Source organism: Eptesicus fuscus, chromosome 7, assembly GCF_027574615.1.
Source record: "Eptesicus fuscus isolate TK198812 chromosome 7, DD_ASM_mEF_20220401, whole genome shotgun sequence".
Lineage (NCBI taxonomy): Eukaryota > Metazoa > Chordata > Mammalia > Chiroptera > Vespertilionidae > Eptesicus > Eptesicus fuscus.
Window position 1 is genome coordinate 104631543 of NC_072479.1, and position 25654 is coordinate 104657196.

General features: G+C 55.6%; 1 protein-coding gene across 2 annotated transcripts in view; it reads right to left on the reverse strand.

Moving 5' to 3' along the window:
• Window positions 1–3599: 3599 nt before the first annotated feature.
• Window positions 3600–25654, reverse strand: part of ARFGAP3 (ADP ribosylation factor GTPase activating protein 3) — a 45168-nt gene continuing 23113 nt past the window's right edge. Inside the window, exons 10-16 of one of the 2 annotated variants that reach the window (XM_008155389.3) lie at window positions 22560–22688; window positions 21999–22121; window positions 16340–16471; window positions 10683–10806; window positions 9392–9482; window positions 6374–6495; window positions 3600–4625 (exon numbers count right to left, since the gene is read on the reverse strand). In XM_008155389.3, coding sequence (XP_008153611.2) covers window positions 4608–4625; window positions 6374–6495; window positions 9392–9482; window positions 10683–10806; window positions 16340–16471; window positions 21999–22121; window positions 22560–22688 — 739 coding nt within the window. In that variant the 3' untranslated portion in view covers window positions 3600–4607. The remainder of the gene's footprint in view (window positions 4626–6373; window positions 6496–9391; window positions 9483–10682; window positions 10807–16339; window positions 16472–21998; window positions 22122–22559; window positions 22689–25654) is intronic. The other variant, XM_054719602.1, reaches the window with a different exon arrangement.

Below are 25654 nucleotides of genomic sequence, written 5' to 3' on the forward strand. Positions count from 1 at the left end.
CGCGTTTCCTGCCCGCAGCCCCACAGTCTGACGCAGCCGGTTTCTCCAGAAAAGGTCTTACCAGGGACAGCCAGGAGACCTGGGTTCAAGTCTTGACCCTGGACAAGCCCTTGCTTTTCTGGACTTCAGTTTTAGTTTGTGAAACAAGGTGGAGCGGGTCCTCAGGTCCCTCCCGGGCCGACAGGGGGGAGGGTGAGCCTGGACAAGGTGGGAGCCCTGCTGCCTCCTCTCAGGTTTGGCTGCATCAAACCCCGCGTCCATCATCCAGGTCTGAGAGTGCAGACTGCGGAGAGTGCTCTGGGCCTTGGCCCGGACACAGGGGCCGCAGCTCAGGGGGTGGGGGAGGTGGCCCTGTGCCAGGCTGGTTCGGGAGGTCTGGGCAGGGCAGGGGCCACCCCCGAGGTGATTGTGAACAAGCCCTTCAATACCTCGGTATCTCTGTCTCTGAACCTGTTCCCTCATCGCCCCACCTCGCCTAAGGCCGTACACCTACTGTGTGCTGGGGCCCCGCCAGGTGAGCTCAGCCGTTTCCTGTGGTTCCTCCACCCCCACCCCCACCCCCCGCCTCGAGGTGGTGGTACTGCTCTTCTCTCCACAGGAAGGGGTGAGCGGCGAGGGTGTCTGCACCCCTCATGCCTGCTCACCCCCAGAACCGGCTCCTAATCCTCCCTCTGAGGGCTCCTGACTGGCAGAGCTGTCGCTGGGGGACGGCAGGGAAGAGAATGAAGCTGACTGCCGGGCTGGCGAGGGGCAGGGGTGGGGGAGGCCCCGGGGTCTGGGGGCCTCGCTGAGCGCTCAGGCTCTGGAGCAGGAAGGAGCGGTGGGGTCTCGGCTGGGAGGAAGGAGCAGTGTGCTGTCACAGGGCCGCTCGGGGCAGCTGGGGCCGGGCTGGAGGAGGGAGACCTGGGCCCAGGTCAGGTGATGGGGGCTGGGGATACTCAGGCAGTGAAGGCCACAGACCCACAGGCTGTTCGCATGGACGGGAACGGGGCGGGGAGGGGGGGGGGCAGCAACTGGGCTGAGCAGCTGGGCAGGGGGTGGGTGGTGGTGGGGTGCTCCAGGAGTAAGTGGGGGCTCCGGGGCCCCATTGATCCCCATAGTGAGGCCCAGTGCCCGGCAGTGAGGACCTAAACTCAGGCGGAGCCCTGGGTGCTGAGCTCCCATGCCCACGGTGTGTGGTGGAGACCAGGCGCAGCCGCCAGATGACAGAAGGGCAGTGGGTGGAGAGGAAGTGGCTCAGGGCGCAGGGTCATGTCTGGTGCAGGCGGCGCTGCAGGGACTGAGTCAGGGGAGGCCGTCCTGAGGGGGGGACCCTCCGCACTGGGGGCTACTCACCTGGGGCTGGACAGGGTCCCCACCGCCCACTGCCTTAGGGGGTGCGCCCAGGCCCCAGAGAGGACCAGCACAGACGGAGGTGGGGGAGGGAGACCCGGCCACGGAAGCTTGTTTGCAAGTCCAGCCTGTGTGGCCGAGACCCCCAGTGTCCGCTCCCCACTACCCCTGCCCGTCCACCATCCGTCCGTCCGTGCCAGGTCCCGCTGCCCTTCCTGCCCGCGGCCCTGGCTTTAGGTGAGACAGATGGCCTGGGCGAGGCACCGAGGAGAACCACAGAGGAAAGGGGACAGGGGAGGGGAGGGGAGGGGAGGGGAGGGAGGGGAGGGGCACACAGCCTCACAACCGCCCAGACTCAGCACAAGCAGCTGTCTGGGCCCTGTGACCGCAGAGACCGAGCAGAGGTCAGGGGTCAGGGCTGGGAGGGTCAGCGCTGGGTCCTCAGAGCCCGACTCTGGGAGGTCACAGTCACCCCGACTCCCAGTGGCAGGCTTCCCTGATGCCAGGGTGCAAGTCCTGCTCCCCGCCACCGCCCGCCATGCATCCTGGGAGATGGGTGCAAGTCCACCCACCTTAGCAGCCTCTCTGGGGTGGCCATGGGCTCCCCGTGGGCAGGAGGGGCTGTGAACGAATGACATGAGTGGCGATGGACTGCCCGGGCGGTGCCGGACTGTGGGAGCCACGCCCAACGCCAGGTGTCCCGGCAGTGCAGGTGCTGGGGGGCTCGTGGGAGGCCTTCGGGTCCGGGAGGAGCGGGGCTGGCTCTGTCTCTGTCCCCCCCGTCCCCAGGCCCCCGGCGCTCCTCCCTGTCTCTGGACGCCCTGGTCTCTGCTGTCCGGTGAAACCTCGTCTCCGAAGCAGCTCCGACACCTGTTCGGACCTGCTCACCCACTTCCCCAGCAGCCCTGCAAGGCGGAAGGCATTCCGAGCAAATCCTTCCTGGTAAGCGCTGCGGGAACATGCCCTCCCCGCGCCCTCTGCCTCCCCAGTTCCCCAGAAACAACGTGTGGCCCTTGGATTGTCAAATCACCTGTTCCTTACTACAGAAGCTGATTGTCAAATCACCTGTTCCTTACTACAGAAGCTGATTGTCAAATCACCTGTTCCTTACTACAGAAGCTGATTGTCAAATCACCTGTTCCTTACTACAGAAGCTGATTGTCAAATCACCTGTTCCTTACTACAGAAGCACTCACGCACGCTGATTCTCACACACACACTGAGGCCCAAGGATAAAGGGCCAGGAATGCCAAGTCAAGTCACACACACACACACACACACACACACGCACGCACACACACACATGCACACACAGGCACATGCATGGACACGCGCACACACATGCACACACACGCACACTCACAAAGGCACCTGTGCTGGGGGGTATGAGCCCCGCTCCGCTCAGAAACACCTCCTGGCCAGGCCCTAAAGCTCCGCCCTGGGAGGCGGGGGTGGGGCGGCTGCCCATGCCCCCCCCCCCCCGCCCCCCCCCGTGAGGACTCCGGTGATGGGAAGAGCAGGGCACACTCAGAGTGGCCTGAGCAGTCTGACCCGCCGTCCCCCTGAAGAATGGGAAAAGAGCTGTGAGCGGAGGTTTCTGGGCCACGGACCGAGCCAGGCGCCCGCCGGGGCAGGACACCCGTGGGAGGACTCCACGGACACTGCTGGACTGAGCGCCCCTCGATTCCCGCGTGGAGGCCCTCACTCCCACGGGGCTGTTTGGAGACAGGGCCTCCCGATGGCACCTTGACCTTGGACCTTTGGCCTCTGGGACTGGGGGACACTGTGTTCATTCTGCTGTTTAAGCCCCCGCCTGTGGGGTCTGTTATGAGAGCCCCTGGGGCTTGAAAGATGCCACTCTGCTCACCTCACTTTCAGCAAAAACACCCCACCCCTACCTACTGCGCGCGCTCAGTTAATGACAGCGAGACATCAGGCCCCAGACAAACGTCAGAAACAGACCCGGGAGCCTGGCCGCGTGCACACGCCTGGGCCGCAGGTTCAACCCCAGCCCTGGTTGGGGCGTGTGTGGGAGGCAACCAATGGATGTATCTCTCACATCGATGACCCTCCTCCTCCCTCCCTCCCTCCCTCCCTCTCTCTAAAAAAAAAATAAAAAATAGCCTCAGATTAACAAAACAAAACAAAAACCCAAATCCATCAGTAGTTTTATCATCATTCAAATGTACGTCAATGTCAGACCGCGTGAGCCCTCATATATACGATAACTCGTCTCATAAACTTTGGTAAGAAAAAGTCGGCAACGCCCCTGCGGCAACTGTTTATTCAAAGTCTAATCATCGGAGCTTTAAGAAAGATTCACAAAATATTCAGCTGGAACCATATTTCAGGTTCATCGAATTTCAAATACATTTTACTGTTCTGAACAATATGTTCTAATGCTGTCTAAAACACAGCCAAGTTATTTTTCTTCATTTATACACATTCTATAATTTTTAAAAAACAAATATTAAGATAAAAAATATTAACAAAACTACCCAATTACAACTACTATTTTCCCACATACTGAAATGTTTTCCGTGAGTGTATCTTTTTCCCTTATTCATTTTTAATTCTGTACACTCTATCGATTTATAAATGCACTTAGGGAGTTCTCATCTTATATTTCTCATAGATTCAAACAGCCACACCTTGTCAAAAGATCAGTTCCCTCGGCAACGCAGAAACTTAGGTTTGTTAAAAGCACTCACTGAAATTATTTTGGAATTTATAGGTCATAAAAATAAACAATTTACAAGGGGACAGGTGACTTTAAACATTATTTTGAAGTCACCTGACTATGTGCAATATCACGAAGCAATCCGTCAGTGAGACGCCATTTTGGTCTTTGTTTTTATTTTTTGCTCCATTGCTACTGAGATGTCTGTTGTGGATTTCGTTTCTCCAGGCCCAGCTGGCGCCAGCTGATTCTGAGCCCCTAGCCCCCGGGTCGAACACGCTGAGACCCCACTCAAGGCTCTCTGTTCTCAGGGGTGGGAGGGGCCATGTCTCCAGGCCCCCAGCTGTCAGAACTAAAGATTCCAAGGAAATAAAGCGAGGATATGCATGGCCTGGCAAAGAGAGGGCATGTGCAGGAAGTAAGACCAAACAGAAATGACAATAAGGCTTCTACATCAAAGGAAACGAGGAGTCAGCGTGTCTAGGACTGCGGGACAAGGCAGAGAGCCACCTGCACAACGGGCCGCCTGCGCTGCAGTCTGCGGTGCGTCGGTTCCTTAGGGAGGGATTTCTCCAGGAAGCACGTGACATCAGCATTAAGAACCATAGCGATCCTAGAGAGAGAGAGCCCGGATGAGAGTTACAAACACTCGACTCACTTCCTCATTCCTGCCGCCTGGCCTCTGCCTGGGGAGCAGTGTGGAGGGCGGGCAGTGCAGGCCGGGCGAGCCCCCAGAGGCAGGTGTGATGGGGACAGAGGAGCACAGGTGGAGTCTGAACCTGACCCTGGTTCGCTGAGGGGCACACTCCAGCTCTCTGTGCCTCCACTGCTCACCTCCAGGGTGGGCGTGACTAAGGATGGGATGCTCATCTGTCACCAGGACTGTCACCGACGTGGAGGACCAATGGGCTCAGCTCCTCAGGGACATGAGCAGCTCTGCATCCCAACCAGACACTCACTCCCAGCAGGGCCTCAGCAGGGGCCTCCGGAATTCTCCAGGGAGGCCTGCACCCACCTGGGAACCCTGCAGGCACCAGGGCCATGTCTTACATTCATGACAGAATCCCCTGCAATAACCTGACATGAACAGAAGGTTCAGAGATAAGCCTTTCGCCCAATCAGAGGTGGCCTTCGGTTGTTACACAGGGTGGGCAAAAGGAGGTGTACAGGTGTGTGTATGGAAAATAATACAATAATCTACACTAATAAAAGAGAAAGATGCAAATGGACTGTACCTTTGCAACGCCCACCAGCCAATCAGGAGTATGCAAATTAACCCAACAAAGATGGGGGTTAATTTGCATACACAGGCGCCAAGTGGCCAGGGGCGGGGCTGGACACTTGCGTTGTTGCCATAGTGACAATGCAGGAATTCCACGCCACCCCAGCCACCCAGGGACTCTGGGCAGTGTGGGAAGGCGGGGCCGGAGCAGAAAGGCGTTGCCGGCAGCCAGGGAAAGGAAGGCCCATTCTGCATGAATCTTTGTGCATCGGGCTTCTAGTCTATATATATAAAAGCCTAAGCGACCAACTGAACAACTGGTTGACCAGTCGCTACGATGCACACTAACTACCAGGGGGCAGACGCTCAATGCAGGAGCTGCCCCCTGGTGGTCAGTGTGCTCCCAGAGCCAACCTCTCACAGCCCCTCCCCCTGGCCGGCTAACCTCCCACAGTCCCTCCCCCAGCCAGCTGGCCCTTCCCCGCACCGGCCAACCTCCGCTGGCCCTGATCGGCCCAATCGCCAGCCAGGCCAAGGGACCCCACCTGTGCATGAATTCGTGCACTGGGCTCTAGTTAATAAATAATAAGACAAGAATAAACTGTGAGCCTACTCTCCCCACCCTGTATACAAGCTGGCCCACCCTGGCCTTACTGAAGGTTAGAATACTCTCTCAAGAGCCAACCTGAAGAATTGTTATGTAAATGACATGTATTTCCATTGGTTTTGAAGAATTTTTGCTTACATGGAAATGCTCATAACAAAACGTCATCTAAAAACAGGATTACATATACACATGTAATCTTTTTTAATTTGGAAAAGATATGCACAGAACACCTTTTTAAAGATAAAAAGAATGTCATTTTTACTGTCTTCTTAGTATTTCTGTTCCAGTGTAGGAAAGGAGTGGATAAGGACCATGATAATTCCTGTAACAATTCCCCTAGGGTCATAAATCAGAAAATGTAACAAGTAGGAAATGGGGACTTTTGACTTTTATGATGTCCTGGGTTACACTGAGCAAACATCTAGATCAATGACGTAAAACCCAATTCCTAGCGACTGAAGAGTGGTCCCAGGCTCATTTTCACAACCAGAGCCCACCCTCCTCCTCAGACCGTCCTCGCAGCCCCGCTGACCTGGATGGAGGTCATGACTCCGTTAGCGAAGACGGACAGCTTCCCGGCGACGGACCGCACGCCCTCCTTCAGCTGCGCCATGTCGGGGGCCGTGGGCAGCACGCTCGAGAGGTTGTAGTTTCCTGCACACAGAGCAGGCGCGCTGGTCACTCGGCCCCACAGCAGCCGCCCAGTGACGCCCCGATGACCGAGAGATGGCGGGTCCCGCCCTCCTGCTTCCCAGGAGCAGGTGTGGGCAGGGCCAGGGGGCTGCATGGGCCAGGGCTTGGGTCCCAGCACCAGCCCCCCCCCCCACCTGCATCTGTGACCAGCTGCACGACCCCACACAGGAGGAGGTGTGGCCTGGGTCACTGCCAGGCTGCTGTCTCTGCAGAGTCACTCCCCCTCGGGGCCCCTCTTTCCTCCCGGACCCTCCGCCCTTCCTCCGGGTGCCTCTCCCCTGGACCCCGTCCATCCAAAGGGGTGGGCACCTGACGCAGCCGGGCCAGTCGGAGCCGGCCCCGGATTAGGAATGTGAGCGCCAGGAGCCCTTTGCTTGCTCTGGGGCTCCTGGGGGGGCTGGGGCACCCCCTCCCACTCGCAGCTCACGCACGGGCGGGGGAGCCTGCCTGGGAGTGGGCTCACCAGGGAGTGAGCTGGATGGGTGGGTCTGTCCTCACCTGCTCTCAGGTCTGAGCCGGAGCCACACCCACTGCAGGACCCCAGGACGAGGCCGGCCCCCCAGGAGGAAGCAGGCCCCCCAGGAGGAGGCAGGCCCCCAGGACGAGGCCGGCCCTCGCCTCTGCTGAGGCCGTGACAACCGGGCGCGTGGCTAAGGCCTGGCTGCCCCGCAGAAACACCAGCGTGTCCCACCGCACGGTGAGTGCCGGGGCTGCCACACGGCGAGCCCACACGGAGCTGGTGGTGACGTCCCACAACCGCCGCAGGGGCTGGGGGCTCAGGGACTGTGAACCCACACCCCGCGGGTCCCCAGGGCCAAGCCCGCTACCCCTTGGCTCCACACACGACCACCTCCACCGCCTGCCCCTTAAGCGACAGGAGCGAAACCGAAGGGACAGGACTGTCCTTCAGCACAGACAGCGCCGGCCGCCGCAGGGGCGGGTCTTCCCCCTCCGCCTTCGGAGACTTTAAAGCCCTCCAGGCTCTGCCAGTGCCAGTGCCAGTGCCAGGGCCGGGGCAAAGCCAAGGGGTGCGGAGGGGCGCAGAGGGGCGCAGAGGTCAGCCGGGTGACCTAAGGGAAGCACCCCACTTACCACCCCGAGCACTGCTTAGAGGCGAGCACGGCTGAGGAGGGCCCGGGCCGAGCACTGGGGACAGTGACCTCACTGACTACTCCCGGCCCGGTGCCCGGAGGAGCGGACAGTGCCCTCAGTCCCCCCCCCCCCCCCGTGCCCGGAGGAGCTGACAGTGCCCTCAGTCCTCCCCCCGGTGCCCGGAGGAGCTGACAGTATCCTCAGTCCTCCCCCCGGTGCCCGGAGGAGCGGACAGTGCCCTCAGTCCTCCCCCCGGTGCCCGGAGGAGCGGACAGTGCCCTCAGTGCTCCCCCCCCCCCCGTGCCCGGAGGAGCTGACAGTATCCTCAGTCCTCCCCCCGCCGCCCCGTGCCCGGAGGAGCGGACAGTGCCCTCAGTGCTCCCCCCTTACCCCCCCCCACTCCCCCGGTGCCCGGAGGAGCGGACAGTGCCCTCAGTGCTCCCCCCACCGCCCCGTGCCCGGAGGAGCGGACAGTGCCCTCAGTGCTCCCCCCCCCGCCCCGTGCCCGGAGGAGCGGACAGTGCCCTCAGTCCTCCCCCCGGTGCCCGGAGGAGCGGACAGTGCCCTCAGTGCTCTCCCGGCCCTGCTCTAATGCTCGCAGCAGAGAGTTCTGGTCAGCGGGACGCGGGAGGGGTGCCTCCCAGGCCGGCACGCCCTGTGTCGCTCTTCCTCCTTCCAGACGAGGTGACCAGAGCTGGCCCGCCCGGCAGAGGTGAGGAGAGGGGAGCGTGAACCAGGTGGAGGGGCCGGTCCCGATGCCGGAACACCGTGCACAGTCCCAGCTGCCTGCCAGGCGGCGAGAGGCAGACTGGCCTGTGCCCCGGCCTCTGCCCCGGCCTCCCCTTGCTCCCTGAAGCCTCCCGTGAGGATCTGAGCCCGGGGCACTCAGAGCCGCTGGAGCAGTGGCACCCCAGCGGGAGGCTCCCTCCCCCGCCCCGGAGGTTGCTGCTCCGGCTGCAAACCGGGGACAACTGCCTGCAGCCGGTGCCTCGCCGTCTCCCTGCCCTGGCACCGGGCTGTGCCCACGCTGGTGCCCGGGCTCGGGCTGGAGGGGCGGCCCCGTGGGCTCAGCCACACGACGGGCTCCGGGAAAGGACAGTGCAGGCCCCGCTCCCCACTGTCCTCACGGCACCCACAGTGGGCCCGGGCGAGGACACCCACACGAACGGCCTGGGGGTCTCTGGGCGGCCAGCACCCAGTGCCCCTTCCCAGGACTGCGGTCCCGCGGGCCAGAGGCTGGGGCGCAGACAGGCCAACGCCAGTGGCCTCTGCTCTCTGAAGCGGAGCGCCCGGTTTCCCTCCGCACTGGGCGGCCGGCTCGCGGGGCCAGCAAAGGGCTTTAGCAGGAACGACGCCTCAGAAACCCCAGCACCCGGAGCCGTGACTGCCAGCGCGGGGTCTCGGGACGGCCTGCGTGCCAGGGCTCTTCCAGGTGACCCAGCACCGACCGTGGGGGCGGGGAGGGACTGGGGAGCCCTCCAAAGGCCGAGCACCCCTCTGCCAGGGTGGTCACCAAGGGAAGTGGCCTTGACCAGGGGCCAGCAGACCGGGAGTGGAGAGGAGAACAGCGCGTGAGCCGCACTGCCCTGCCCGCACCCACGCGGTCAGGGACCGTCAGCAGCCAGCCCGTCCTGCGGGGGGCCAGGGCAGAGCACAGGTGCTCCCAGCCCGGAGGCACCCACCTCGGCTCACCAGGCACAGCTGCCGGCAGTGCCCCCCGCCCCGAGGGCGCCGCAGACCGCGGAGACCAGCCCGGCTGCCTCACCTGCCGTCTGCTTCCTCTGCTCGTCAAACAGGTCGGCCGAGCTGATGGAGGAGCTTCCCGACAGCCTCTCCAGCCGCGCCCGGGTTTCAAACTGGACAAGACCAGGGAGAGGAACGTTAGGCCCTGAGCACACACGCAGTTTGACAAAAAGAACCCGGATGGGCGGTCACTGACTGTCCCCAGGCTCTCCCCGCAGCGCTGGATGCACTCCCGGGGGCCAGCGGCGATCCCAGCACAGAGCCACAGAGGAGGCCAAGGCCACCCAGGGCGAGGACCCCAGAGGCGAGAGACGGCATCTCTGTTGTGGGAGTGCCCCCCCTCCCCCCTGCTGCCAAGGGCCACGACAGGAAGCTGTCCTCCTGAGCCTGACGCTGTGGACTTCAGAGCAAGGAGGGTTTCAGGGCCGGGAAAGCCGAGTGGCACGCGAAATGCTCTTAAAATGCGGCGAGCATGCTACTGCCACACAATAAAACCGGGACGTTTTAGGAAGAATTCTGACAGTGCGAGGAGCCTGCAATACACCGTCCCGGAGCTGCGTAGGCACACAGGCTTCCGAATTAGAAGGAAGCCGAAACCTCTCCGATTCCATTTGCGTTTTACTGCTTAGCAAGATTCCACTCGGACAAGCGACAGCCTGGAAATAAATACATCTCCCCTCCAAACCCACACCCATACACTTCATTTAACTCTGGTCAGAGATTATTTAGTTACAGATGTATCGAAACTGCCTGAAGTTTAGTCAAAAGAGACTGAGTGGCTCTGGCTGGTTTTCCCAGTGGTTAGCGTGTCAGCCCTCAGGGTTGTGGGTTCAATTCCCGGTCAAGGGCATGTACCTCGGTTGCAGGTTTGATGCCCGGCTCTGGTCAGGGTGCATAGAGGAGGCAAACATCTCTCACATCGAAGTTTCTCTCTCTCTCCCCTTCTCTTTCTCTCCCCACTCCCACTCCTTCCCTCCCTCTCATCTCTAAAAACCAATGGAAACAATAGCCTCAGGCGAGGATTAAAAAAAGATTGAATGGATGGCTATTCAGAACACTGAGAATGGAGTGAGAGAAACGTGAGACACAGTCCTACCTTCCGGTTACCCCCCCACCCCCGCGCCCCCCTCCCGCCAGGGCAGCAAGGTGTGGTGAGGAGTCAGAAACACCTGGACCTGAGTCCTGGCTCCAGCTCCCCGGGGCCAGGGGCCTCTCGCAGCCTGAGCCCATCTCACTCAGCACCCATCACCTGCTCTCCCCACTCCCCCCCCTGCCCATGGGGCCCGCCCGCACAGAGCCCTCCGCGCCCTTACATCAGCGTGGTCTTGTCTTCCGAAGTACATGTCTGAGGAGATGGCTTTGACGTTGCCAAACTTCTTCTGGGCCTCATCTGTGTTCCCAGCTGGCTCACAGTCTGGCTTGCGGCGAGTAGTAGGCCTACAGTTAGAAACGGCCCAGATCGGAGGGACATCAGCAAGACGGCAGAGTCGGAGCTTCCGCCCTCCTGCTCCTCCGGACACGGGTCTCAGGCCCCCTTGGTGGGGTCGAGTCCGGCAGAGGTGCCAGCACAGCCCGGGGCCAGAAATCCAAGACGGGGCGCATTGAAGAAGGTGGGAGGAGCAGTTTCACTTGTCCCACATCATCCCTCTCCCAAGATGGCACAGCTCGGTGCCCGCAACTTCTCCCGTGGGGGAGGTGAGAGGGCAGTGAGTGGTGCCTGGTCTCCGCTGTGTGGGGCACGGCCACGCAGCACCGGGTCCTACAGATCACTGGCAGACTCCACGGGGAGGCCGGCCCACGGCCTGCTGGGCACTTCCTCTGCGGAGCTGCCAACGGCCCCCAGGTGCCGCCCAGTGCTCTGCGCGCTTCACCTCACAACCCTCCCCCCACGGCTCGCACCCTGCACACGCAGGTGGTGGGTGCCAGCCTCTGCAGACAGCCAGTGAGAGGTGCAGAAAGCCACCTGATGCTGTGGGACTGCGAGGAGGCACATGAACCTGAGCATTTCAGGAAAGCAAACCCTAGGGAGGCTCTCAGCCCCGGCCTGGCTTTGTGGGGGCGAGAGATGTACCAGCTTCAGAATCCACCCCGAAAGGGAGTAAGTGTGGAGTGGTGCATCCACACACAGGGTCTGAGAAAGCCTCCGAATGCCCAGCAGGGCCGACTGGTGAAGGTATTTATCACCCAGAGCCAGCCAGTCATTAACTCGGGAGGAGGCGATGCTTCCTCAATGCAAAGTCAGCAACACGAGACTCCAAGGAACACGGAAAGTCACGGAAACGCGACACCACAGTAACTGTCCAGTAGCCAGCCCCAAAGAATCGCCTGACAAAGAATTCAAAATATTGTTTTCAGGAAGCTCGGCAACCTACAAGAATCGACAAGATAGACAACTCAACGAAATCTGGAACATAATACACGAACGAACTGCAAAGTTCAACAGAGACACAGAAATCATAAAACAGAAGCAAACAGAAACTCTAGGGCTGAAGAATCCAATGAAGAAAACAAAAACTGCAACAGAGAGCATCAACATCAGACTTAAGCAGAAGAAAGAATGTGTGAACTGAGAGATCATTCATTTGAAATGATCCTGTCAGAGGAGAAAAAAAGAATGAAAAAGTGAAGAAAGCCTACACGAATTATGGGATGCTCTTAAGAAAATAACACATTCTGGGAGACTGGGAAGAGAGGAAGAGACAGAAGCGTATTTAAAGAAATAATGGCTAAAAACTCCCCCAATGTGGAGAGAGATAGGGACATCCAGGTGATGAAGCTCATAATCCCCAAACAGATCCAACCCAATACAACTGCCAGAAATCAAAGACAAGGAGAATTTTGGAAGCAGCAAGAGCAGAGACACTCGTCACAGACAATGGGGCTCCGGGAAGGCTGTCAGTGGGCTGCTCAGCAGAACCCTGGAGGCCAGGAGACAGTGGGATGATAATTAAGCTGCTAAAAGGCTCTGGCTGGGTAGCTCAGTTAGTTAGAGCGTCATCCTGATATGCCAAGGTTTCAGGTTCAATCCCCAGTCAAGGCACATACAAGAACCAACCAATGAATGCATAAATAAGTGCAATAAATCCATGTTTTTCTCTCTCTAAAATCAATCAATAAGTAATTTTTAAAAAGCAAACAACTGCTGGGGACTCTTTCCCCGTCCCACGTGGGAGTCTGTACTGTTCTTCAATAAATCTCCACCTTGCTATACCACCTTCCATCCGTGGATTCATTCTTCCACGCCGACGGACAAAGAATCCGGGGAACCATCCTGCCCAGGGGAACACCGTGTGTTCCAGTCCAAAAATCCCGTATCAGAATGAAGTATGACATACATTCAGATTATTTGCGCAAAACATAAACATAAAGCTCAAAGCATGTCACAAGTGAGCATGTGAGTAGCCACTAGGCAGCCAGGCAGGTCAACAATCACAAATTGGCAGCAATCCGGAGCATCCTTTGGACCACTGCCTTTTTCCTTCTCACCCTCAGAGATGAACATTTCCATTTCCAGTTTGGGGACATAAAGAACAACACCTGCCCTCGCTGGTGTGGCCCAGTGGACAGAGCATCAGCCTGTGGACCGAAGGATCGTGGTTCAATCCAGGTCAAGGGGAATTACCTTGATTACAGGCTTGGTCCCTGGACCCGGTCAGGGTGCATGCAGGAGGCAACCAATCCATGTTTCTCTTTCTCTCTCCCCCTCCCTTCCACTATCTCTAAAAGATCAATGGAAAAAGTATCCTCAGTGAGGATTAACAAACAAACAAAACAAATAATGCTGTTCTAAACACAGGGTATATACATAATTTTTTGGTTGTGTATATAGATAGGAGTTGAATTGCTGGGTCAGAAAATGGTGCCAGTTTTCCAAACTGGTGTTACCACTGTATTTCCCTATTAAAAGTATGAGAGTTTCTGCTCTTTTATATCTTACTAGAAGCCCGGTGCACGAAATTCATGCACTCGGAGCGGGGTGTGTCCTCAGCCCGGCCTGCACCCTCTCGCAGTCCAGGAGTCCTCAGGGCATGTCCGGACCATCAGTCAGACATCCTTAGCACTGCCGCAGAGGTGGGAGAGGCTCCTCCCACCCCTCTGCTCTTGCCAGCCATAAGTCCGGCTTTTGTGGGAGCGCACTGACCACCAGGGGGCAGCTCCTGCATTGAGTGTCTGTCCCCTGGTGGTCAGTGTGTGTCATAGCAACCGGTCATTCCACCATTTGGTCGATTTGCATATTAGCCTTTTATTATAAAGGACCAGAGGCGCGATACATGAAATTTGTGCAAGGGGCTCGGCCCTCGCAACCATGGTGGCTGCCTTGGCCCTTGCAGCCGCAGCTTGGTCCGGAAGGTCATCTGGAAGGTCGTCCAGATGGTCGTTGTGCTGTTCGGCCCAGTATAATTATCATATTATGCTTTTATTATTATAGACTAGTAGTTGGTGTTGCTAAATGTCTTAATAATTTTGACTATTTTTGATTCATATAATAGTACTTCGTTTTAATTTGCATTCCCATGATTACTAATGAAGATAAGCACGTTTTTATGCAAGTTCATCAATCTATTAAATAAAGAGGAAGTATGTGCTGAAAAACAACAACAACAACAACAAACAAACAACTGCTGAAAGAGACCTGGCCGATGTGGCTCAGTTGGTTGAGCCATCATCCCATGCACCAAAAGGCTGCCCGTTCAACTCTCAGCAGGGCACATGCTCAAGTTCCGGGCTTGATCCCCAGTAGGGGGTGTGCAGGAGGCAGCCGATTTTTGTTTCTCTCTCACATCAATGTTCCTCTCTCTCTAAAAAATCAATTAAAATATTTAAAGAAAAAACAAATAAACTAATAAAAACAGTAAGACACAACTACAGGCTGCCTTCAGTCTTAAGGATACACATAGGCTGAAAGTTAAGAGACCAAAAGCGAGCAGGGACAGCCATATTTCTATTAGGAAAAACAGACGTTAAGCCAAAACTGCAACAAGAGACAAAGGTCACATAATGGTAAAGGAGGTCAGGTCATCAAGAGTAATAACAATCGTAAATACATGTGCACCCAACAGAGCTGACGGGAGAGACAGACAGTGCAGCGACAATAACAGACGTCAATGCCCCACTTTCAGCAACGGACACATCACCCAGACAGAAAACCAATAAGGGAGATTGCACTTGAACTGTATGTTAGGCCAAATGGACCAACAGACATCCTCAGGGATTCCATCAAACAGCCGCAGAGCACGCATTCTGAGTGCACACAGAACATCCTCCAGGATGCGTCATGTTAGGTCACAGAGCGAGTTTAAATCACATGTGAGGTCCTCACAAATTTAAGAAGACTGAAATCATATTAAGTATCTTTTCCAACCACAATGGTTATGCAAGCAGAAATCAACAACAGCAGGAAAACTGGAAAATTCACTAATATGTGGAAACTAACACATTCCGGAACAACCGCAGGGTCAGAGAAGAAATAAAAAATGTCTTGAAACAAATGGAAATGGAGACAAAACATTCCAACACTAAGCAAACGCAGTCTAAGAGGAAAGCTCACAGCCAGCAGGTAGGCACGTGAAAAGGTGGTCAGCGTCACTAATCATCGGGGAAGTGCAAATCAAACCACAGTGAGGTTTCATCATCAAAAAGACAAGAGATGAGCCCTGGCCAGCGTGGCCCAGTAGTTAGAGAACTGGTCTTTCACACTGGAGGGTCAAGGGCTCGATTCCCTGGGTTGCAGGTTCAATCCCAGCTCCATCGGGCTGCATGTGGGAGGCAACCAGTCAATGTGACTCTCTCACATGGATGTTTCTTTCTCCTCCCTCCCTTCCTCCTTCCCTCCCTCCCTCCCTCCCTCCTCTTTTCTTCTACTCCCTTCCACCCTCTCTAAAAATCAATGGAAAAAATACCCTCCAGTGAGGATTAACAAGAAAACAAAAACAAAAAGGAGACCAGAGATAAGAATTGGTGAGGTTGGGGAAAAGGGAACCATTGCGCACTGCTGGTGGGAAGGTAAATTAGTGCAGCTTCCATGGGAAACAGGATGACAGTTCCTCAAACAATAAGAGAAATGTCATATGATCTGGTCCTCTCAGATCTGGTTGGGAAATGAGCAGATGTTGGTCAAAGGTACACATTTTCATTTTCAAGATGAGTAAGTTCTGGGGCCCGAATGTGCACATGGGACTGAGTTAACAACACTGCAGCGTATACTTGACATTTGCTAGAGTAGAGCTTGTGTTCTCAGCACAAAAAAACAAACAAAACCCCAGCAAAATAGGTTCAACTAATCTGAGGTGAGGCAAATGTGTTTCTTATTTATAATGTATACACATGCCATTTTGTTTTTAAAGCCAACAGCAATAATTTTGTAAAAGGATTTCAGGCAACTTTTAAAAAGCCTGAAAATTCTAGTAAAAAAAAATCAGTACACATCCAAACCACACAACACTTGAAGGAATTTTCCATTTAAAACCGGCCTGCCTCCCCCTTCAGTCCCGCAGATCACGCAGTCAACACTGAGCACTCCACCACGCACGCAAGGCGCTGCTCCACGTCACGCGGGACACAGCGTGAGCAGGCTGAGCGCAGCTCCAGTCACAGGACAGCCCTGGACGCCTGCTGTCCAGGTACTGGCAGTGTCACCTGGCACTACCCGCGTTCCCTGGTTTGGACAAGAAACGAAATAGTCCTTCACTCATAATCCCCACGCTGGAGACCGCTCTTCGGCCGCTGCATGGATAACAGGCTCAGCAATGACGAGGAAGGAACCTAACACGAGTGTCTCCAGGCCCTAAGAACACGGAAGTAAACCAGTCTACACAGGCGGTTACCGCACAATCCCGTTCAAACCACGTTCTGGGACAGGTGAGGCCAGAACACCGGATGCCAAGAATATTCTCGAAATAGAACAAAATCGTTTCCCGTCCAGAGACTTTCCTTAGCCTCCGGGTCACAGTCCCCTGTTTAGTCCCCGTACCTGTCTGAATAGCCTGTGGCTTTCAGAACCGTGTCAGTCTCTCTGATGCTCTTCTTTTTCCAATAGAAATCTGAACTGTCATCCCAACTAGGAAAAGAGCTGCTCCGTAACTCCATCGGCTCGTCGAAGTACCTGGTGAGAGAGGAGAACAGTGACGTCGGGGACGGGGGCTGCGCCTCCGGCTCCCTTCGAGTGGCGGGCAGCCGCGTGGCCTGACCCGTGAACAGGAGCAGACACGAGGCGATCATTCCCAAGGACTTTGCTCACCTCGCCCAGCCCCCCTCCCCTGCTGCAAGAGGGACACGCGGTCACCTGTGCCCGCAGCTGACACCAGTGAAGAATAAGCCGTGGTGTTAAGGGCTGAGGGGACGTTTGTCACTGCAGCGTAAGCTAGCCTATCCAGACAGCACATGGCTACAGGTGACATGTTTCACTTCCGTTGGGTCTAGTTCTGCCAAGTGAGGAGTCACAACTGCTGCTGCTGGGCCTGGAGAACGGACGGCGTCCGAGGAGCTCCCGCCGGCAACGCCCGCCTGGCAGCCACAGGACACGGCTGCTCACCAGCCGCCCTCTGGACTCAGATAAAGCGAGGGATCGGACCGCGTGATGCGGGCGCTCCTCCAGCCTGAAGTGGGCGTGCACGGGATCTGGAAGCCTCGCGGAGGAGATGGCCTCCGGGCCCCTTTACACTTTCCTTAGCTGAGCATCACCGAGCAGGGCAGGGCCCAGAGACCACGCGCGACAGTGGCTCAGCTCTCGGTCCTGTGTGGTGAGAGTGACCAGAGCCGCAGGGTTTGCTGGAACAGCACGGAGATGGGGAGGGGAGGCGGGTGCCAGAGCCTTAAGAAAAAGGGACCGTGTTGTCCCAGAGTTCATGACAGCTTCGGACGGAAAGCCCAGCCAGCTGCGCACGCCCCAGAAAGCTGGGGTTCAGCAAGGTCAGGAGAGAGGCGGTCTCCAGCTTAGGGCTCGGGAAAGGAAGGTGATGGGCGAGAATGTGGCTTCCAGGCTTTCGGCAGGGAGTTGGACGGAAGCTCGAGGAAACGAGGTGAGCACTGGCTCCCAGGCCACAGGGAGCCGCTCAGACAGACAGACAGACAGACAGCCGGGCTGTGAGAGGGCCTGCAATCAGAGATGAATAGAAAACAAACAGGCAGGGACCCCAGTGAGCCAGGACTTGGGCGGGGGGAGAGCTAAGAACAAATATACTCTTTTTCCTAACAAACCATAAAAGAGGCGAGGGATAAACCTGCTGTTTGAGCAGAGGGGAGAGTTTATGTGGGCCACAGGGAGAAAGCAGGACTTCAGATGTGGGTCAGCCTCCTCCTCGAGGGGGTCATTAAGAGCAGACGGCGTCCCGCTTGCCTCTCTCGGGCAGGGAACGCGCAACGTTCGAAGCGCTCGGGCTCCCGGGAAGCTGACCAGCCCTCGCTGTGCTGTCAGTGGGAGCCCCGAAGCCCCGAGCACCCGTCCCCACGCAGAGAAGAGACCAGACGACCGAGTGACCCGACGTCACATCAGAGCAGAAGGTCTGGAAGACGCGGCTGCCTGCCGGCGGGAGAGTCCTGTGTCCGAGGCCCTTGTCTGTAAGGCCCCGGGCAAGAACTGGCCCGTTCCATGAGGAATGTCAAGCCACGTGAGCTGAGGTGAGGACTCAGGGCGAGCAGACCGTCAGTGCCCGCCCGCCGGGTTGGCTGATGGCAGCTCGGAAACCCAGGGAGATGTAAGTCTGAATGGACTGACGAGGGGGTGCTGCATGGCCCCCGGAGGGTGCTGGGTGGCCGGGGCACTGGACAGGGGTGGCTGGAATTTCCAGGCTCTTCCCAACTCTGAGGTTGTGAACGTAGATTTTGCAGATTTGATATCGCTGTAAGGAAATACTCATTTACATAAACCGAAGTGCTGCACCATAGGGGCATCAGGTTTTAAGAAAACGACTGAATTACTCAAAAACAGGAGAGAAAAGCCACTCCGCTGGGATCCCACTGATTAGCAAGAGCTGCTAGCAGCGTTCCGTGGGCGGGCGGGGCCCTCTTCCTCCACACCCCAACCCCCGGCTCTCGGAGCTCCCACAATGCACTCACTGCGGACAGACAGACCTCGGGCCGGGCCCCCAGCTGCCCGCTGCAAGGATGGGCGACAGGACTGTGAATGGCCATTCCTCAGAAACACGACCACCTCCAGATCTCACCTCCACATCGTTAGTGACCTTCTACTGTTTTGATTTCTAGATCCTAGTGTTCAATGCTTTTTACTTTTTTTTTTTTTTAATATTTTATTGATTTTTTTACAGAGTGGAAGGGAGAGGGATAGAGAGCTAGAAACATCGAAGAGAGAGAAACATCGATCAGCTGCCTCCTGCACTGGAGATGTGCCCGAAACCAAGGTACATGCTCTTGACCGGAATCGAACCTGGGACCCTTCAGTCCACAGGCCGATGCTCTATCCACTGAGCCAAACCAGTTAGGGCTGCTTTTTACTTTTAAAAAAAAAAGTATTTTTATTGGTTTCAGAGAGGAAGAGTGAGGGAGAGACAGAAACATCCATGATGAGAGAGAATCATTGATCAGCTGCCTCTTGCACGCCCCCCCCCTGGGGATCGAGCCCACAATCTGGGCATGTGCCCTGACTGGGACTTGAACTGTGACCTTCTAGTTCATAGGTCGACGCTCAACCACTGAGTCACGCCAGCAGGGCTCAATGCTTTTTACTTTAATTTTGCCCTCCCACTCGGTCCTTCTCAAGCCTGGAAACCTCCCTTAGCCCTCGCTGCGGGCACCCGAGCATCATATGTGGGTTCCGGCTGCAGACACTGTGCCCCCCTGCAGGCCACGCTGACAGTACAAGGCTGAGCAAACTGTTCTCGTCTCCTCCCTTTGTGCTCGATATATAATTACATTGTCCACGTCCTGGAAATAATGGGACTCAATAAAAACAAAGAGACGGCTGACCTTATTTTAACAGAAACAGCACTCTTCCATAATTCATAATTCAAGTTCTAACGGGCTAATGAGTAATTTGGAAGCAATGAGAGCTCTGCATGGAGCTAATCTGCTGGCTTTCCGAGAGCCCCGGGCCGGACCTCAGCTGCCCAGGACAGCCAGCCCGTCCCACCCACAGGGGTGACGACGAGGGCTGGAGGAGGCGGCAGCTCCTGCCCATGCACACGCACCCAGGTCTGCCTGGCAGGAACCCAGCAAGTGTGGTCCCTATAAAAACACCATCTGCTCCCAGGTTTCAAACCAGAAATAACTGTGTCCTAGCAACGAGGGCTGCAGGGCTGGCGCTCCGGCCGAGCCGCGGGCTCCTAGGGCCCCGCCCTTTCCCACGCAGCAGTGCCCACGGAACCGAACCGGGGTCCCGCTTCCTGCGCTCTCCTCTGTAGGCGCGGCGAGCGAGCAGGGAAGTCAGCCGAAGGTGTGGGGGCCCGAGGCACGTGCAGAGCCGCGTTCCCAGGTCCGCGGAGCCGCCCGCCCGCCCCCATTAACACCCGCTGACGTGACCTGACTGCACGCGGCTTCCAGAGCAGGTTAAACGTCTCCCTTACCTTGTAGGAAAGGACTTACATTCTCTTAAGAGGCGTGACTGGGGTGTTACCTCTAAGTAAGACGAGCCCTGGTGTGATAGCCAGGTCACTCACACAGCCAAACAGGAAGCTGCCGGGTGGCTGAGGTTCTGACTGGGGACACCACTGAGCTAGGCATGTCTGTCTGTCTTTCTTTTTTTAAAAAAAATATATTTTATTGATTTTTTTACAGAGAGGAAGAGAGAGGGATAGAGAGTTAGAAACATCGATCAGCTGCCTCTTGCACACCCCCCACTGGGGATGTGCCCGCAACCAAGGTACATGCCCTTGACCGGAATCGAACCTGGGACCCTCGAGTCCGCAGGCCGACGCTCTATCCACTGAGCCAAACCGGTTTCGGCTGTCTGTCTGTCTTCCTTTCTTTTTTTTTTTTTGGTAAAATATCTGGACTTGAAAGAATTTGAAGCGATGGACAGTACTCTCTAGGAGCTTGGACAGGAGCAGAATGAAACAGAACAAGAGCTACATATGTGAAAACGCTCCAAGCCTGCATGACTGCTCCCCAACTCCACTGCCCGCCCCCCCGAGATGGCAGTGGCAGGAAACCCCCCTCCCTGTGAGCACCACCGCTAACGACAGGCCCACATTCGATTTCCCCAAACTGCCCACTGGAAGGTGGCCCTCAGTGAGGTCTATGTAAGTGTCTAACAACAGTAGTCAAACATTTAGACTGAGTCACATGCTTCTTGAATTGAATTTCTATGCAGTAACAGCAGGTAAGATAACACTAGTAACAGACAAGCACCGTTCCAAACGCTCTGTTGGTATGAATGCACTTGACCCTCACACTGCCTGTGAGGCAGATACGGCCAGCATCCGAACTTACAGAGGAAGTGCAGCACAGAGAGGCTAAGGAACTGGGCCAAGGTCACACTGTACTAAGTGGCAGAGTCAGGATTCAAATCCAGGCCGCCTGGTTCCTGGGCCTACACTCTCACCCCCTCGCTGCTCAGCTGGTGCCCCCTCCAGTAACATCCCAAGTTTACGGGGGCCTTTTCAGCAGGACTGTGCCTGTGCTGGCCAGGTTGTTGAAGGAACCTCACAAGTGAGATGATTCAAGTTCACACCTGTTCCCCCATCCCGTCCCGCCCCCTGCCCCTGCCCCTGCCCCTGCCCCTGCCCCTGCAGGCCACTGGAACCTAAACCAGGGCCCTCTCCAGGGTCAGCATCACACCAGTTAGGCAACTCGTCTGATCAGATGGTAGCGCTCGGGGCAGGGAGCGCTTTACCCTGGGAGCCTTCAGCGTGCAGCAGTAATTTATTAATAAACACGCACACAGAGAATTTGTTTATGCCCTGTACACTGGAGACCCCTGAGCTGGTATTCTGAAACAAGAGGCTCAGCTGGGAAACGTTCCAGCTCTGGGAATAAGACTATAACTTAATATGCTCCTTCAGGAGTTTGCACATTTCTCCACTTTCCAATTTTCCTTCCTTATTATCAAACATTTTTTAAAAAATACATATTTTTACTGATTTCAGAGAAGAGGGGAGAGGGAGAGGGAGAGATAGAAACATCAACGATGAGAGATAATCATTGATTGGCTGCCTCCTTCACGACCCACACTGGGGAGCGAGCCCACAACCCGGGCATGTGCCCTGACCAGGAATCAAACCGTGACCTCCCGGTTCATAGGTCCACACTGAGCCACACGGGCTGGGCCAGACATCTTACTATCAGCAAACACTGCCTTCTTACAAATGTTTCCCCAGCGTTTTTCAAAGGACCCCTTGACTCCAGCCAAAGCGTTTAAAAACAGAGAAGTAGCCCAGCCGGGTGTGGCTCAGTGATTGAGCGTCAACCCAGGAACCAGGAGGTCACCGGTTCGATTCCCGGTCAAGGCACATGCCTGGGTTGTGAGCTAGATCCCTAGTAGGGGCCATGCAGAAGGCAGCCGATCAATGATTCTCTCATCATTGATGTCTCTATCTCTCTCCCTCTCCCTTCCTCTCTGAAGTCGATAAAAATATATTAAAAGCAAAACAAAACCAAAAGCAGGGAAGTAAACGAGTAAGTTCATACTAATCACTGCCTTTCCAAACAACACTGTAAGGGTGATTTCTAACAACTACCTGGAGCCGGAAGTAAAATAGGAGTCATCGCTGTCATCGCTGTACTTTTTCCTCGGTTTTGCTGTGGCTGGTGTTTCCTGTTCAATGGTCTGCATATCTGAGGTTGCTGAATGTGAAATGCCACTTGAGAAAACAGAGAATAAAATGGAAAAAAAGACACTAGTTAGTTCATAAAGACACCATATTCACCAACGAATGTTTTCATCTATCCTCTCCACAAAAATACGTTGATTGGTGGGGTTAAAAACATGAACAATAAAAATGGTTTTGTTGGTATTAGCATTGAAAACTACTGGACCTTAGTGAGGACTGGAACCGGTTACACAAATACAGTCACATGCACCGGGCTCTGCCTGGGCCATCCACTGAGGGACAAGTCAGACTATTTCCCATTTTCTAAGAATCAGGTTTGGGAGTTTTCATGCTATCATCACACGAGCACACAGCACACAATCAGAGAGGAAGGGAGGTGGGAAGATGCTGCTGGCGTTGAAGGGAACAGGAGACCCTTCAGGATGACAACTGGCTGGAATTCTGCCCCGAGAAAGCGGGCTCACTTACCTCCTGCAGTTTCCGAGCCCCATGCCGAGCCGCTCCGACTCCACCTTCGTCTTCCCGCTCACGGTCAGCTTTTCGTCTTTCTTCATCTGAATCTCAAGATCCTTATAGGCCAATCGTAAGGACGAGACGCTGCCAAAAACCAAGTGTTCCTTAACTCGGTGTTAATTCTGTGTTCAGATCAAATACTGAGCAAAATTAAACATGCCCCTTACACTTCTACCTTCGTGCTTCTCCCCATGATGAACAATTCTGAAGGCGAGCTGGCATGTTTTAAAGCAGATGCTCAAGAAAATGGAAATGAGTTTGTAGCCACTTTTTGGTTGCTGCTGCACCCACATTACTGTCCTGGTTTACATGACCTATTACCATATAATAATAACTTACATTACCTATTATGCATAACAACGTACACCAAAGTTATTTCCATATAGAATAGTAAAAAGCAGAATTTCTTACTTGGACTGATATTATACTTCCTTATTACACATCAAAAGTAAGAGGTTAATCTCATTGGTTTCCTTTGGTTTAAAATAAATATATATATAATTTGACTTTACAAATAGATAAATTAAGGAAAAGATGCTTCGATTTACAAAAACGTTCCCTGTTCTCTTTACGTAGTCAGGCTTCTGAAAGCATTTCAAACGGAACGGTCCCTCCTCTGCCACACACTTCCCTGCATTACCGTCAGTCAGAACCCGAGCATCTCCTTTCCAAACGCCTGGAACGAATAAGGCACCCAAAGGGGCAAAAACACAGACACAGAGCACTGCCCTTACTCTGATTGCTAAAGACGCTATAAATACCTACCTTTCCATAAAGAAAACTGTGCCCATATTAGCAGTAACCAGAGTCTGCACGTCAGGAAGAGAGCAACACACTCAGGGCCCGGAAACGCGGTCTGCCTGCCACATCGGGGCTCTGCACGCTCAGCCGCTGACAAAGCGGAAAGCTGTCACCGATCGCTCCCCGGCGAGCGCCGCACACACTCCGCACCGTGCACGTGCGTTCCTGTGCGGGCAGAGCTTCTCGCTAAGAGCTTCTCGCTAAGGAAACGTAATCCCGCTCTTACTGGTTCCTTCCCTAATGAGTCGAGCAGGGCTTCTCTGTTTGGTGTGGAGCTGGCAGACTGCGCTCTTGACTAGTTATTGGTCCTGCAGCACAGGCTGTGGCCATACACCCGTTGGGTTACTCAGAAAAGCATCCTCTTTCAAGCGTATTTGGAAGGAAACATGGATCTGTTTGAAATCATGCATGGACGTAACTGGCACAGATGCTGCTGGAGAAGGTGAACGGATGGGGATGCAGGTCGAGTTCTCCTCTGAGGACCCGCCGCGGCGGCTGTCACCGCGGACAGCGTGCACCCGCACCCGGGCTCACTGTGCCCTGCCTGCCCCCCGAGCTCTAACGGAACTGAGTCAGACTCGCGCTGCTCAGAACGGCTGGCGCCCTTCCCAGTGCCAGCTCCAGGGAGGGCCTGCAAGACACTCAGGTGGGGGGGGGGGCGGGGGGCACTCTGCCGCTCTCCCTCTTCCTCTGACTGCGCACAGGCTCCTCAGGGTGGCCGAGAGGCGGCCACGGGCGAGGGCGAGGCTGCGGCATGGACAGTTCAGTTTCAGTCTGGGGTACAGGAAACAGCACTGCTCCTGGCAGCTCACTGAACTGACCTTTATTTACCTGAATCAAGTGAATAACTTCACTAATTGCAGAATAGCAGCCGCATGTCTTAGGGATAACACAGCGGGCACAGGCCTGGACTGAACCCGAGCAGCGATGGGCGGAGGCGGACAGTGAGCCAGGCACGGCGGAGCGGCTGTTCTGAACAGGCCAAGGAAGCTGTCAAAACGATGGGCTCCCAAATCAAATTCATCAACACCCACACCCGCACCTTCGCTTTCACAGTCTATGACCCAGTCCTGCTGAAAGACACAGCAGAGGCTGGTGCCGCTCCCGTAAGACCCCCAGGCGCCAGCCCCTGGCCTGCGGGAAGGAGCGTGCCCCCTACCCCGGTCTGCGCCCTCCTGGGCACGGGCTGGCCCACGCTCTGGGAGCGCCCCCTGGAGCCCTGGACAGAGCCCACTCCCAACACCAAGAGAAGCCCCTTCCAGGGTCTGAAACCAGCGTATTCAGAGAGATTACAGTGAAGCGGAGCAACTACAATTCCACATGCACCTTTTCAAACCACACTTACCAGAAATGCAGCTCAGCGCTGCCCCCTACGTTCTATGAGTTAAATGACAATTTCACGTTTTCTGGGTTCCCCGTACAAGTTCCAGTTGCGGACGGTTCGTATGAACAGTAAGAAATCAGAACGACTGAGCATTTACTACGTCCCAGGCACGGTTTAATGTACTTTAATGAGCAGTAACTAAGTTGATGCTCAAAATAACCTCAAAAAATAATTATTATTGTCTTCATCATGCAGTCTGTAATCCCTCAAGCTAAGCCTGGTAAAATACATGTGAAAATAACGGAGAACAGGACTAAGCTGCCTTTCCTTCTGGGCCGCAGCCCCCTCGTGACCTGTCAGTCACCACGTCACTCCCCGACGCCCGTGTTTCTCTTCTGTTTTCAACACAAAGGAAACAGCCCTCAGTGTTACTTCACACCGGTCTCCTGACCGGCCTCCTGGTTTCCAGTTTCCTCCCCCTGCTGCCCAATGTGCGCATCACTGCCAAACCCACGGCCCAAAATGCCACTGCAGCCTGGCCCTCCTCAGACAACACTAATCTACCGCCGACTCCACCGAGCTCCAGCCCTCCCGTCCAGCCATCCCCACCGCACACGCATCTCAATTCCCTCTTCATTCCCGCAGACTCTTTTCTGTCCCTCTCATCTGTGCCGGGTGTGACTCACACCGATCCGGCTCAGGACCTCTGGAGACCACATACCACAGCCTCCCGTCATATATTCAGAAGTCAGCCACCACGTTCAATGGAGCTTCACAGGATAGATCCTTTCTCATTGTGGCGCTGTAATTCACACACCGTAACATGCACCCCTGAAAGCACCTAACCCACAGGGGTGCCACCACCATTACCTAATCCCAGAACATTTCATCACTGGCAAAGCCAACCCCACACCCAGGAGCAACC